The sequence below is a fragment of the Artemia franciscana genome, chromosome 16, assembly GCF_032884065.1.
Source record: "Artemia franciscana chromosome 16, ASM3288406v1, whole genome shotgun sequence".
Lineage (NCBI taxonomy): Eukaryota > Metazoa > Arthropoda > Branchiopoda > Anostraca > Artemiidae > Artemia > Artemia franciscana.
Window position 1 is genome coordinate 16,797,991 of NC_088878.1, and position 14,879 is coordinate 16,812,869.

Consider the following 14,879-nt stretch of genomic DNA (forward strand, 5'->3'; position numbering starts at 1 on the left):
GGGTGATTCTGTTGATGTATTCAGTAAAGTTCTATTTGGTGAAAAACCTATTTTACAAGCTATATCACTGCGGTACCTCGGCTTCCATATTGATTCTAATCTATCGTAGAAGCATCATAGCGACATTATCTCCACCAAAGTTGCACTTGGAGTTGGCATCCTCAAAAGATTGAAGCATATTCTGCCGGAACATACTCTTCGCACGATATATTTTGCAATAATCTACCCATATATCATACGGATGTTTAGTCTGGAGAAGCAATTTTTATGTTAATTTCAAGCTAAATGGTTTTCTCATAGTTTTGATCGGACGATTTCGCTAAAAAAAAGGGGGTGGGAGAGGAGGCTTAGTTACCTCCCAATTTTTGGTTACTTAAAAATACAACTAGATTTGTTTTATTTTTTTACAAACGTTTTTGTTAGTAATATACATTCGTACCTTACGAATTAGCTTATGCAACGAACTTATATAATTGTATATTTTTATTGTGAGGGGGTTTGCCTCCTCGTCAATACCTCGTTCTTTACAATAAAGCTTGAATTTTGTCCCAAATCTTTCAGAATGACCCTTGAATAACAAAGGCCGTAGAATAACTAGTTAGAGTTATATAAAATACTTTAGCGTAAAGAGCAAGGTATTGTGGAAGAGATGAACCCCCTTATATAAGTAATATTTTATGTTCGTTTTAAGTTTTAATGTTGATCATTACTTCCAGTTGAAAAAAAAATAATTTTCTCATTGTCTTTTTGTAAATGATGCTAGAAAATCCTACGACCCCTTCATGGAAATTCTCTTCCCTCATGAAAAATTCCGGCATGGAAAGATCCTCCCACTCAACTTGCCCCCCCCCCCAACCCACCCTAAACCCAACACAAAAAAAGTCCCCCCGAAACGTCTGTACACTTCATAATTAACAACTATTATGTGTTAACAATGGTCAAAGTTTATAAGTTGCCGCCCCTCCCCCGGGAACTGTGGTGGATTTAGTCATCCCCAAAGACATAGTTATTAGGTTTTTGACTAAGTTAAACACAATGGCTATCTCAAAATTTTGATCCGGTGACCTTGGAGAAAAATGTGTGTTGGAGGGGGTCTCGGTGCCCTCCGATTTGTTGGTCACTTAAAAAGGACACTATAACTTTTAATTTACGTTAGAATGAACCATCTTGCGACATTCTAGGACAACTAGGTCGATACGATCACCCCTGAGGAAAAAAACAAAAAAAAAAAAAAAAAATACGCACCCGTTATCAAAAATACAAAATTCCACCATTTTTATGATAGGGGCTTGAAACTTCTACAGTAGGTTTCTCGGATATGCTGACTCTGATGGTGTGATTTTTTTAAGATTTTGTGACTTTTAGAGGGTATTTCCGCCTATTTTCTAAAATAAGGCACATTTTCTCAGGCTCGTAACTTTTGACCGGTAAGACTACACTTGATGAAACTTATATATTTAAAATTAGCATTAAAATGCAATTCTTTTGATGTAACTATTTGTATCAAAACTTTGTTTTTTAGAGTTTTGGTCACTATTGAGCCTAGTCGCTTCTTACTACAGTTTGTTACCACGAACTGTTTGAAATAGTAACTTGTAAATGAATAAAAGTAATACATTCTACTATAACGTTAGATAGAACTTACTAATGTCTCAGGTTTTCCCGTCCCTTTTTTGTTTTTGTATTTTTTTTTTCTGCCCATCGTGAAAATTCAAATGCTAAACTGTTATCTGACTTGTAATCAACCAAATTCAAATGGTCAGCTGTTACCAATTAGACATGTGAAAAATCTAAATTCCCTTTAAATCCGGTCTTAATGTTCAGGGAAAGTCAACAGTCTTTAGATATTCTGGTACAACCCTCAAGGACCAATTAAGCCAATGAGAAAGGAGGAAATCTCGTAACGTATTTCAATGTTATTTGAAATAGAATTTGCTTTCAACCTAGGAGATTGACCTTAAGTGCAGTCAAAAAACTCTTGATTGGATCAGACATATCACATGACAGGATTAACACAGTACACATAGAGTTGAACTTCTGGTGATTAGTGTTCAATCAAATCTGGCACGTTTGAAAAAATACAGGGTTATTCTGAAACATGTGGGAATGATGGAAAAAATATTGAAAGTATTGTTTCCATTGTTGGCTGGTACACACCCAACGAAGTCCAAAAAATAATCTGAACCAATCTTCAACACAACGGCTTGAAAGAAAAAGGCTTTTAAAACAATTAAGTGCAGTCAAAATACTCCTGATTGGATCAGACAGATCACAAGACATGATTAACACAGTACACATACAGTTGAACTTCTGGTGATTAGTGTTCAGCCAATCTAGCACGTTTGAAAAAATACACGGTTATTCTGAAACATGTGGGAATGATAAAAAAAAAATATTGATAATATTTTTCCCTTGTTTTGCTGGTAGACACCCGACGAAGTCCAAAAAATAATCTGAACCAATTTTCAACACAACGGCATGAAAGAAAAAGACTATCAAAACAATTAAGTGCAGTCAAAAAACTTCTGATTGGATCAGACAGATCACATGACAGGATTAATACAGTGCACATAGAGTTGAACTTCTGGCGATTAGTGTTCAGTCAAATCGGGCACAATTAAAAAAAAAAACATTCTGAAACATGTCGGAATGGTGTAAAAAATATTGAAAATTGAAAAATAAACTGGATTGGCTTTAAAATAGATAAAAGGTAATAAAGTAGTTCGTACTATGATTCAATAAGTAAAAACCCTAGCAACAGCAAAAAATCAAATTTAAAAGTAAGGAGCCAAGTGTAAAAAGTAAGAAGTCAGTTGCAGACTGTTTTAATAAGAGAAATTAAAGCTCAATAATCACAAATCAATTGATGGCATGTCTCGCCCTCGGCACCTTTACAAGGAAACTACCTCAAGTTTTGAAGTTAAATTTCAGACACGCTATGAAAATGTATGGCATCTATATCCTTTGGCTGGTTTTCACTCAAGCAAGCCGCATGGTGTGTAGTCAATTCAGATGGTCGGTAAAACTCCCTATAAACATATATTATAAAATCACGAGCCTGCAGCAAGCCCGCTGATTCAGACGCATTCTATACGGCTGGTCAAGCTGCAGAATAAATGAATGAATAAATGAATGAACTTTATAAAAAAAAACAAAGTACGGAGCATTATAAATAAACAAAAACAAAAACGATAAACAGCAAGAAAAAAAAATCGAACTAAAAAAGACAACATGGACTAATTAACCAGTATCAATATAGAAAAAAGGCTGCAGAGGGTCGTAAACGTGAATGAAGTAGACAGTCTTTTTAAATAAATCATCACTGGAAGACCGAATCCAAGAAGGCATATCTATTAAACCAAATCGATCAATTATTTTTCTGTTTTGGTGCCATCTAGGAAGCCGGAGGAGGATTTTGCAATATCTGATATAAGCCGCACGTAGAGTATGGGGATTTTTCTTACGAAAAAGAAGAGCCATGCCTGATAAGAATAAAAGCACAGGGGCGCAATAAGCGTTACAAATCATGCACAAACCGTTGCGGTTGTAACGGCTTTTGTTTGGGGACATTTTTTCGTAAGCGACGCGTAGGTTTTTCACGGCTTGATTCACTAGGGATGAAAAGGTAGTGGAAAGTGTTGGACCGAAACACAGACCAAGCCAACTAACTAAAGAAGAAGATGGCAGAATTGCAGTCCCAGCAACGAATGGAGCGACCGCATAAGGGCTATTAAAACAAATAAATTTGCATTTAGACGCATTAACTGACAGTCCAATCCTAAATAGCTCATTGGTTAATATAGTAAAATTGGAAAGCAATTTACGGCGAGTCTGGGCAACGAGAAGAACGTCATCTGCATATGCAACAGAAGACAAACTAATATTACCGTAAGAAACATAACTTTAAAAGGGACGCAGGCACGATACAAGCACACATTTAAATATACTAGAAGACAATACGGCAGAACCTATCTATTTCTAGCAGCAGTTTTCATACCATGAAGTGGCAAAAACCACGAGACTAAGTCGAAAATCTTCTGATAAAAAAGAATAAAACAAGAACAAAGAGCTCCTATGGCACTTGTGACGAGGTCGGAAGAGCCAAGAGCTCATATGGCATGAGAATCAATAGATTAATTTAAAAGAAAAATCAGAGGCTTAATGTTGGTTGGCATTTAAAATAAGAGCTCTGAGACACAAGGTCCTTTTAAATATCAAAATTCATTAAGATCCGATCACCCACTCACAAGTTAAAAATACCTCATTTTTCTAATTTTTCCTCTCCCTTCAGCCCCCCCCCCCCAGATGGTTGAATCGGGGAAATGAACTTTATCAAGTCAATTTGTGCAGGTCCTTGACACGCCTACCAATTTTTATTGTCCTAGCACGATCAGAAGTACCGAACTCCCCACAGCACTAGACCCCCCTAACTACCCCAAAGAGAGTGGATCCAGTCCGGTTTCGTCAATCACGTATCTACGACATTTGCTTATACTACCCATCAAGTTTCATCCCGATCTCTCCTCTCTAAACGTTTTCCAAGATTACCGGTTCTCCCCTCCAACTCTCACCCAATGTCACCAGAACTGGTCTGGGTTTAAAATAAGAGGTCTGAGACATGAGTTCCTTCTTAATATCAAATTCAAAATACTTTACGAACGTTCGTCCGCTCTTAAGTTAAAAATACCTCAATTTTTGTAATTTTTCCGAATTAACACCCCCTCCAACTCCCCCAAAGAGAGCGAATCCATTTTGGCTATGTCAATCATGTATCTAGGACTTGTGCTTATTATTCCCACCAAGTTTCATCTTGATCACTTCACTCTAAGCGTTTTCCAAGATTTCCAGTCCCCCGCCCAAATCCCCCAGTGACACTGGATCCGGGCGGGATTTAAAACATGAGATCTGAGTTACGAGTCCCTTCTAATATGAAATTTCATCCGATGAAATTCAAGATCCGATCTCTCCTTCGTAAGATAAAAATACCTCATTTTTTCTAATTTTTCAGAATTAACCCTCCCCCAGCTCCCCAAAAGAGAGTGAATTCGTTCTGTTTATGTCAATCACGTATCTAGGACTTGTGCTTATTTTTCCCACTAAGTTTCATCCTGATCCCTCCACTCTAAGCATTTTCCAAGATTTTAGGTTTCCCCCTCCAATGTCACCTGATCCGGTCGGAATTTAATGTAAGAGCTCTGAGACATGATATCCTCCTAAATATCAAATTTAATTAAGATCCGATCTAGTTTTTCCAAATTAACCTTCCTCCCCCTCCCCCCCCCAGATGGTCGGAGTCGCGGAAACAACTGTTTCAAATTTAATCTGGTCTGGTCCCTAATACGCCTGCCAAATTTCATCGTCCTAGCTTATCTGGAAGTGCCTAAAATAGCAAGAATTTTTAAACTAGCTACAGAATTTGCGATCACTGTATGTCACTTGGTAAATATCAAGTGCCATACAAAGTAATTTTTCTCTGGGAATGAAATATTTGGTTGAAGGTTGGCTTCAGTATGACTTGTTTTGGAAAAGGGTTATTTCCAGGCTTTGGGCAAGACATGGGTAGAAGTAGTTATAGGCCCTACTAAACTGAAGGAAATCTCGACTTTCTTAAAACTTGAAACCCCCTCCCCCTAGCCCTATTTTAGATATGGCTTGTAATATCAGAGCTCGATATGAGCCCTAATCCTTGTCATCCTTGGTCTAGCTTTCATTTGGATCCGTTGCTCCATTCGTAAGTTATACTAAACTAAACCAAAAGCTTCACTGATATCCATCAATCTCTCGCAAGCTACACTAAATTAAATGAAAAACTCAACTTTTAATTAAGCTTGGGTCTCCATCCCAGAACTCAATGCATACCATACTCCTAGGCATCTTTATTCAATTTTCATCGAAATTCATCTCCATATCCAAGTTACAGTGAATTAAATAAACAAACTTGATTTTTTTTAACACTTAAAGCCCCATCGCCCTAATTAAGCTCAATTTTAAATCCAAATAGCTCAAATTCAATACAAATCTGACTGGCGATTCTCCCACTATACTTGATTGCACAGACGGGAGGACAGACAGACAGATCTCAAAAACCTATCTTGATGGATATTTTCCACTATCCAAATAGGTGATGATACCTGGATGATGATATGCCATTTTTTCTTTTTTTGGATCCAATTAGCCAACATGGCTACCTAAGACGTTGCAAAATCCGTTCGTCCGTCTCTCTGTCCGTCCGTCCGTCTGTGTAATCACGTATAGGGGGAGAAACGCTGGTTGGATTTGGATGAAAATTTTGATGGCCAGATTTGGTACCAAGAATCATGAGTCACATCAAGTTGAAAGATGAAGACCCTAGCTCAAATAAAACAGGGGGAAAAGGTTTTACCTGCTAAAAACAGTTTTTCGTTTAATTTAGAGTAAATTGCGACTGGAGTGAAGGATCTGAATGAAAATTGAACCAAAGAGGCCTAAGACCATGACACATATCAAGTTTTGAGATAAAGACCCTAGCTCAAATTTAACAAGGGTGAATGGGTTTTAATTCCTGAAAAATTTAAGTTTTCTGTTTAATTTAGTATAACTTGCAAATTGAGTAACGGATCAGAATGAAAACTAGACCAAAGATGCCTAAGATCAGGGCTCATATCAAGTTCTGGTATCACAAACCCTATCTCAAATAGGGCGAGGGGGGGAGAGGGTTTCAAGTCTTAAGAAAATTGAGTTTTCCTTTAGTTTTGTAGGGCCTATAACTTATGAATGGAGTGACAAATCTGGCGTCAGATTCGTCTGAATACCTGAATTTGCTGGAACGAATTTGACAAAATACCATTGCATTGAATCCAGCTAGAATTGCCTAGACTTGTTTATTGCAGACAGCATTTAGATGGGCAAAGATTCATAGCTTCAGTAGTTTTACCAATAATATGGTCCTGAAGATGATGAAATGGTAGAAATCTGGTTCAGCTGACGAGATGACAAAACTTAAACACTAATGTTGGAAATATAGGCCCAAATTGACTACAGTATGCAACATTTAGTACAAAACAAGGGGTTTTAGCTCAATGTCGACCAGTGGACTGTGAAATAATTTCAATTTTCTTCATTCTATAACTTTTAAACAAAAATTAAACCAAGTGTTAATCATACCATAATTTTTTTCGTCAAAAACAAATACCTTATTTCATATCCAAAAATAGGGCATGGAGGTATATCTGAGTTTACTCTAAATCTAAAAGTGATGTTTTCTTGTACATTGCCAAAGCACACACACACAAAATTTTCGTGTCAAAGGTAAAGTATTTGAAAAACAAGTATATTAAAAGTATCTTAAGTAATAAGTATTTCGTAATCTTACTTAAGTATCAAGCAATAAGTACACTTTAGAGTTTTTACTTAAGTACAAGTACAAGTAACGGAAAATTTTACTTAAGTAGTACTTCAAGTAAAAGTACTTCAAATAAGTGACAGCACTGGTAAGGAGCGACCCGGCTCAATAGTAACCAAAACTCTAAAAAATGGAATTTTGATATCAATAGCTACATCAAAAGAATCGCATTTTAATGCTGATTTTAAATATATAATTTTAATCAAGTTTAGTCTTACCGATCAAAAGTTAAGAGCCTTATTTTAGAAAATAGGTGAAAACAACCCTTAAAAGTCATAGAATCTTAACGAAAATCACACCATCAGATTCAGCGCATCAGAGAACCCTATTGTAGAAGTTTCAAGCTCCTATCTACAAAAATATGGAATTTTGTATTTTTTGCCAGAAGGCAGATCACGGATGCGTGTTTATTTGTTTGTTTGTTTGTTGTTTTTTCCCCAGGGGTGATCGTATCGACCCAGTGGTCCTAGAATCTTGCAAGAAGGCTCACTCTAACGGTAATGAAAAGTTCTAGTGCCCTTTTTAAGTGACCAAAAAAATTGGAGGGCACCTAGGCCCCCTCCCACGCTAATTATTTTCCGAAAGTCACCAGATCAAAATTCTGAGATAGCCATTTTATTCAGCGTAGTCAAAAAACCTTATGACTATGTCTTAGGGGACGACTGACTCCCCCACAGTCCCCGTGGGAGGGTCCACAAGTTACAAACTTTGACCAGTGCTTACATATAGTAATGGTTATTTGGAAGTGTGCAGACGTTTTCAGGGGGATTTTTAGGTTGTAAGGAGGAGTTGAGAAGAGGGGGATATGTTGGGGGAATCTTCCTTGGAGGAATTTGTCATGGGGGAAGAAAATTTTCATGAAGGGGGCGCAGGATTATCTAGCATTTTTAAAAAAAAATTACAATGAAAAAATAAATATGAAAAAGTCTTTTCAAATGAAAGTCGGGAGAAGCATTAAAATTTAAAACGAACAGAAATTATTATGCATATGACGGGCTCACCTCCTCCCAATACCTCGCTCTTTTTAAAGCTAAAGTATTTTTAGTAATTTCAACTATTTATTCTACGGCTTTTGTGATTCAGGGGTCATTCTTAAGAAATTGGAAAAAAATTTAAGCTTTAGTGTAAAGAGAGAGGTTCTGACGAGGGGGTGAACCCCTTTGTATGCGTAACAAAAACATGAGAATACAGAAGTTGGCTACGTAAGCTAATTTGTAAGTTACATATATCTTTTACTAATAAAAACATTCGTAAAAAAATAAAAGTTCTAGTTGTCTTTTTAAGTAACCAAAAATCGGAAGGCAACTAGGCCTCCTCCCCCGCTCCTTTTTTTCTCAAAATCTTCCGATTCTTATAACCATTATACAGTGTTACGTTTGGCTTCTCAGCGAGGAAATGTTGATGTTTGTAAGCTGCTTCTTTCAAATTGTGCCAGTACAAATACATGAAATTTCCCTTGTCAATTCAATTATGGAAAGGGCTAATGCGCCGAAATCAATTTGCCGGACTTTGATAAGAAAAGGTGCAAGCCATTTCCAAGTATGTTTTAAAGTTGAAGGTTTTAAAGAACTTCAAATTTTATTTGGTTTTAAAAATACGTCTGTGCAGAAAAAGGGAAAAGATAGTATCTCATGTCTACCTAAAGAAAAAAAGTATCACATAACTAAAAAATTAGAGAAAAGTTTAAAGGACGAGCTATAGCCCATAATAATTGAAATCTAAAAAAAGGTATAGTAAAGAACAAATTCTAGAAATAATTGCAAAAATTAGTTAAACTATAAAATATTTTTTATTATGTAAACTGCATAAATATTTAAGCTTTGTTAGTAACAGTTTTTGTGATGGTCTTTAAATCTAGAAAATTTCCTGAAAAATTTCTAGTTTTTCCAAAATTTTGCTAAAATCTTAGTTTTTCCAAATTTTGGTCGATGATGATAATGCGGCATCATAGAAATTCTTATGAATTTCTGAGCTCTCGGATGAATCGTATATTCACAGTTCTTTATTTAAGTAAAATGTGATGCATTTACAGAAACCCGTTTTACAGAAAAAAAAAACAACTGTTAAATAGTTAAACAAATACCTATGGATATCTAACTATTCAAGTTCTTTATTCAAGCAAAATGCTTTGCATTTTACTTAAATAAAGAACTGTGAATAGTCAGATCCAAAGGTAACTTTTGATACTCCAAATACCAGACTCTTCCAGATGCTTTTTATGTACACTTCAAATATACTTAAAAGGTGATGGGTATCCGCAATGCATATGCGCACCACGTTTTAATTATGTTTAAAGTATGTATATCAAAAGTATCCGGAGTACTCGGGTTTAAGGAATATCGATAGTTGCTTATGGATATCTAGCTATTCAAAATTCTTTATTGAAGTTAAATGCGAAGCACTTGCGAAACAAATGCGAAGTATTTTGAGCCTTTATGTAAGGACGTATCATAAACGAACACCAGGTAGTCTATATTCTGCTTTTGTGATCATTCTTTCTTCTACCTTTCTGGTCTGTGTCGTCATTTAAAGAAGAAAGAGGCTCTACTGCATGGACAGCTATAAAATTCAGGTTTTTACTGATTTTCGCCCAATCACTCTTGAGCCAATCTATTTACTTGATTTCATTGTTGTATAATTATAGTGTAAACTCTTTTTTGTTATTATTTTACTCAACATGTTTGTTTATTTCATAAGTTTTATTTTTCTTTTGTTTCTCCGTAAATTTCTATTTTTATTTGCAGGGTTGGCTTCTAAAAAATACAAATATATCGTTCAAGTTATACTCTGCGAAGCTAAAGGAGAAGGAGTTAAATCCTCTTGTCGATGCCTTTGGGACGCAGATACTGATAACCTTGCTTCGTACACATTGATGTCTGTAAGTTGATTTCCATCAGTTTCATTTGTATGTATATTCTCCTGATAACTTATGCCCATCATTATCCTCCTGTAATTTGCCGTTTCTGCGCCTTGGCAAAATTGACCTTGTCCATCTCCATACAAATATAGGCCAGTTCTAAAATATAACTTTTTGCATCCCAGTACGCCTTATAGCTTATTACAGTTCAAAAGAAGTGTCATTCTCTTGTATTTCTATTTATGAACCAAATATGGGCTATTTAAAATGTTTGTGGTCTGCAATAATTTAGCTGATTCTCATTACAAACATTTTATATCATTCTCTCTTTTTTCTCAATGCAATTGAAAACATGGCGAATAAATTTTTTAGATCGAAATTCATTAACCACGTTATTCATTCTACGACTAATTCGAGGATAAGTTAAATAAAACAAGAGCCAAGAGCTCATATGGCACTTGTGACGAGGTCGGAAGAGCCAAGAGCTTTTTCCCGCCAAGTTTCATTACGATCTCAAATAAGATTTAAAATACGAGCTGTGAGACACGAGGTCCTTTTAAATATCAAATTTCATTAAGATGCGATAACCCGTTCGTAAGTTAATTCAATTTTTTCCGAATTAACCGTTCTTCCACAACCACCAGATGATCAAATCGGGGAAGCGACTATTTCTAATCTAATCTGGTCAGGTCCCAGATCCGCCTGCTAACTTTCAGCGATCGCTACATTGATTACGTATCTAGTTTCGGATCTTCTTCATATAAAAATTGGGTGGGCTGGGATCCGAATCTGAGACCTCTCGCACCCTAAGCGAGAATCATACCCCTAGACCACAAGCCATAAGAAGAACAATCATATGTTTTATCGGCAAATAAAATTTTTCTCAACTATCTTGTCCGCTCGCTTCCCCCTAGATGGTCGAACCGGGGAAGAGACTATTTCTAGTTTAATCTAGTCTGGTTCCTGACACGCCTGCCAACTTTCATCATCCTAGCTTATCTGGAAGTGCCCAAATTAGTAAATCTTCCCCAACTCCCCAAAGAGAGTGGATCCGGTCTGGCAATGTCAGTAACGTATCTACAACATGTGCTTATTCTTCCCACCAAGTTTCATCCTAATCTCTGCACTCTTTTTACATTTTCCAAGATTTCCAGTTTTCCCCTCCAACTCCCCTCCTAATGTCACCGGATCTGGTTGGGATTCAAAATAAGAGCTTTCAGACACGTGTTCTTCTAAATATAAAATCTCATTAAGATCTGATCACCTGTTCGTAAGTTAAAAGTACATCATTTTTTCTAGTTTTTTTTTATTTACCCCCTCCAACTCCACCAAAGACAGCCAATCTGGTCTGGTTATGTCAATCACGTATCTAAGACTTGTGCTTATTTTTCCCACCAAGTATCATCACGATCTCTCAACTCTAAGCGTTTTCCAAGATTTCCGGTTTCCTCCTGTAACTCTCCCAATGCTACCGGATCCGGTCAGGATTTAAAAAAAGAGCTCTGAGACACGAGCTCCTTCTAAATATTAAGTTTCATGAAGATCCAATTACCTATTCGTAAGTTAAAAATATCTAATATCTTCTAATTTTGCCGAATTACCGAATAAGGTGCCCCCCAACTCCTCCAAAGAGAGCGGATCTTGTCCGGTTAAGACAATCAGGTATTTAGGACTTGTCTTTATTCTTCCCACCAAGTTTCATTCCGATCTCTCCACTCTAAGCATTTTCCAAGATTTCCGGTTCTCTCCCCCCTCAATAACACTGGATCAGTTGGGGTTTAAAATCAGAGGTCTGAGTTGCGAGGTCCTTCTAAATATCGAATTTCATTAAGATCTGATCACTCTTTCGTAAGTTAAAAATACCTTATTTTTCTAATTTATATGAATCAAGCCCCCCCCCCAACTCCCCCAAAGAGAGGGAATCCATTCCGGTTATGTCAATAACGTATCTAAGACTTTTGCTTATTTTCCCACCAAGTTTCATCCTGATCCCTCCACTTAAAGCGTTTTCCAAGATTTGTGGACCCCCCCCCAACTCTCCCCAATGTAACCGGATCCGGTCGGTGTCTGACCTAAAAGCTCCGAGACACAATATCCTTCTAAATATAAAATTTCATTAAGATCCGATAACCCGTTCGTAAGTTAAAAATGCCTCTTTTTTTCGGAATTCTGGTTATGTCAATAACGTATCTAGGACTTTTGCTTTTTTTCCCACCAAGTTTCATCCTGATCCCTCCACTCCAAGTGTTTTCCAAGGTCTATGTATTCCCCCCCCCCAACTCTCCTCAATGTAACCGGACCCGGTCGGTATTTGACATAAAAGCTCCGAGACACAATATCTTTCTAAATATAAAATTTCATTAATATCCGATAACCCGTTCGTAAGTTAAAAATGCCTCATTTTTTTACTATTTCGGAATTAACCGTCCCACAACTCCCCGTCAGATGGTCAAATCGAGTAAACGACTATTCTTAGTTTAATCTGGTCTAGTCCCTGATGCGCCTGCCAAATTTCGTTGTCCTAGCTTGTATGGAAGTGCCCAAACTAGCAAAACTGGGACTTACAAACCGACAGAAATGCGATCGCTTTATGTCCCTTGGTAAATACCAAGTGCCATAAAAACCCTTATTTTCTACACCAGGATCTGTTCTTATACGGCGATAGAAACCAGTGCAGAAGAAACCATGGGACTTACCTAAAAAGTAGCTACTGCTATAAAATCTTTGATTTTGTGATACGACAAGCAATTTGAAGCTCTGTGTGCTTTAACATTATTATATCCAATTCAAAAGGCTTAGGTCCTTCAGTTTTCCAGGAAATGATATATTTACGAGGTTACTCTGCAATATAGTCTTCTTAAAGTACGAATGTATAGCAGTCTTAATTGTTCAGCTAGAATAATCTACCACTTAGATAAAAGTTTACAGATTTCAAGTGAACCAGTTTGATGAGCGCTACCAACGGGGCAAATTGAACCGTTTTCAGTACAGTTTAGTTGTTCTGGTATATTTGTGGTACAACCCAAAATTTCCGGTGCTTTTCTGCAGATTTAGGCTATATTTTTGGGGTTAAAGTAAATTTTTTCAGAATTTTCGAAACTCCTCAAGTCACCTCTTTGGGAGTTAGGCAAAAAAAAGAGGGACTTTTGTCGAAGTAACATAAAAAAATTCTCTGCAGATTTCAAACTAATCATCCGACGAGAAAAAGTACTCAAAATTGGTTGCTGAGAAAAGATGAAGATATTAGTAAAGAAAACTTGGTCACTTTTTGGTTTCCTCTTGTGTTTTGGTTTGATCAGTATACACTAACGTAGAATGCTCTAATTTGCCACAAAGAACCTTTTGGTCAGATAACTGGTGCAATTCATCTCAACACTGAGTGTGATGGAACTACCTAGTCAATATAAAACTACTATTATAATGCTGACAAAAGTTGCGTTCTAAGTTAAATACTAGGCGCGGAATATATATTGCGACACGGAACGTTTCAGTAGCAAGCTTAAGACCAGCATAATTGTACGTGCTGTATATGAAAATGAAGCCATATTACTTAAATGCTTACAGCAATGTATGAAGATTTTTTCTTAGTAAAATCTTCCAAAAAGACGAGAAAAAACCGTTGTTGTGAAAGTTTTCAAAACTCTGTTATTGCTTTGGTATTGGTACTTATATGATATACGCCCTACCCAATGTTCTCCTAATATGTTTCTCTGACGCTCAATCCTAATCAAATATACCAAAGTGAGATAAAATATAATACTTTTGAAACAAACTTGGGCTGTATATTTGCACATTGGGGGGCAGGGGAGTGGGTAAAGTATAGTGGGTTTGCGTGACTAATGTGCAAGGTGTAAATATTCTGTATATTATTTAGTAAGAGTAGAGATGCCTCACTGGTTTTAAAGGGAACTCATTCCAACGACAGCCAGCAGGTGTCTGTTACGTCATGGGGAATGTTTTCTATGAGAAGCAGGTATCTGTTACATAATTGGGGTTGAGTGACGCAATCTTGTGTGACTTAGTAGATTTAACGGTAATGGGGCAATCTTGTGACATGCAAGACTTCAGGGCCCTGTTTGGAAATCCATAGTTGTAATTGAGGAGGGGACACCCAAGGGGGTACACACGTGAGAAATCACATACTGACGGTGTACATGTGGGTGTTACGCAATGATAGGGCAGACGTGGGGGGGGGCACACGTGGGTTTTACGTTATGACAATGCACACGTGGGAAGCTACTTAATGACAGTGCAAACATGGGATGTTACCAAATGACGGTACATATATAGGTGTTCTATAATGATGAAGTTACTGATTACTTGTTTCCTATGACTCATTTTTCGTAAAGCTTACTGTTTGAAATACGATCAGGCCGACGGATACCCAAAAGGATCTCTAGACAGTTCCTCTGGAAAACATCTAACGATTCGTCCTCTGTCTCCCGAAGCACCCATATTTTAGACCTACAGTTGACCACTGTCATCACTAGCTTCCAATATTCTAATCAAGATAGGCAGACCTTCACCTTTATTTAGATTGAAGGTTCGCAGACCGTCCACCTTCCCATGTTCTTCAACCTTTTCACTTCTGTACCTTCATTTATTCCCAGTATAGGCGACTTAGGCGACTTAGAAAATTAA

General features: G+C 37.0%; 1 protein-coding gene across 1 annotated transcript in view; it reads left to right on the top strand.

Annotated features, from left to right (window-relative positions):
• LOC136037143 (dynein light chain Tctex-type protein 2B-like) overlaps positions 1-14,879 on the top strand; it is a 46,315-nt gene that overhangs the window by 25,592 nt on the left and 5,844 nt on the right. The window contains exon 3 of the mRNA XM_065719647.1: positions 10,126-10,259. Within this exon, the coding sequence (XP_065575719.1) occupies positions 10,126-10,259 (134 nt within the window). The remainder of the gene's footprint in view (positions 1-10,125; positions 10,260-14,879) is intronic.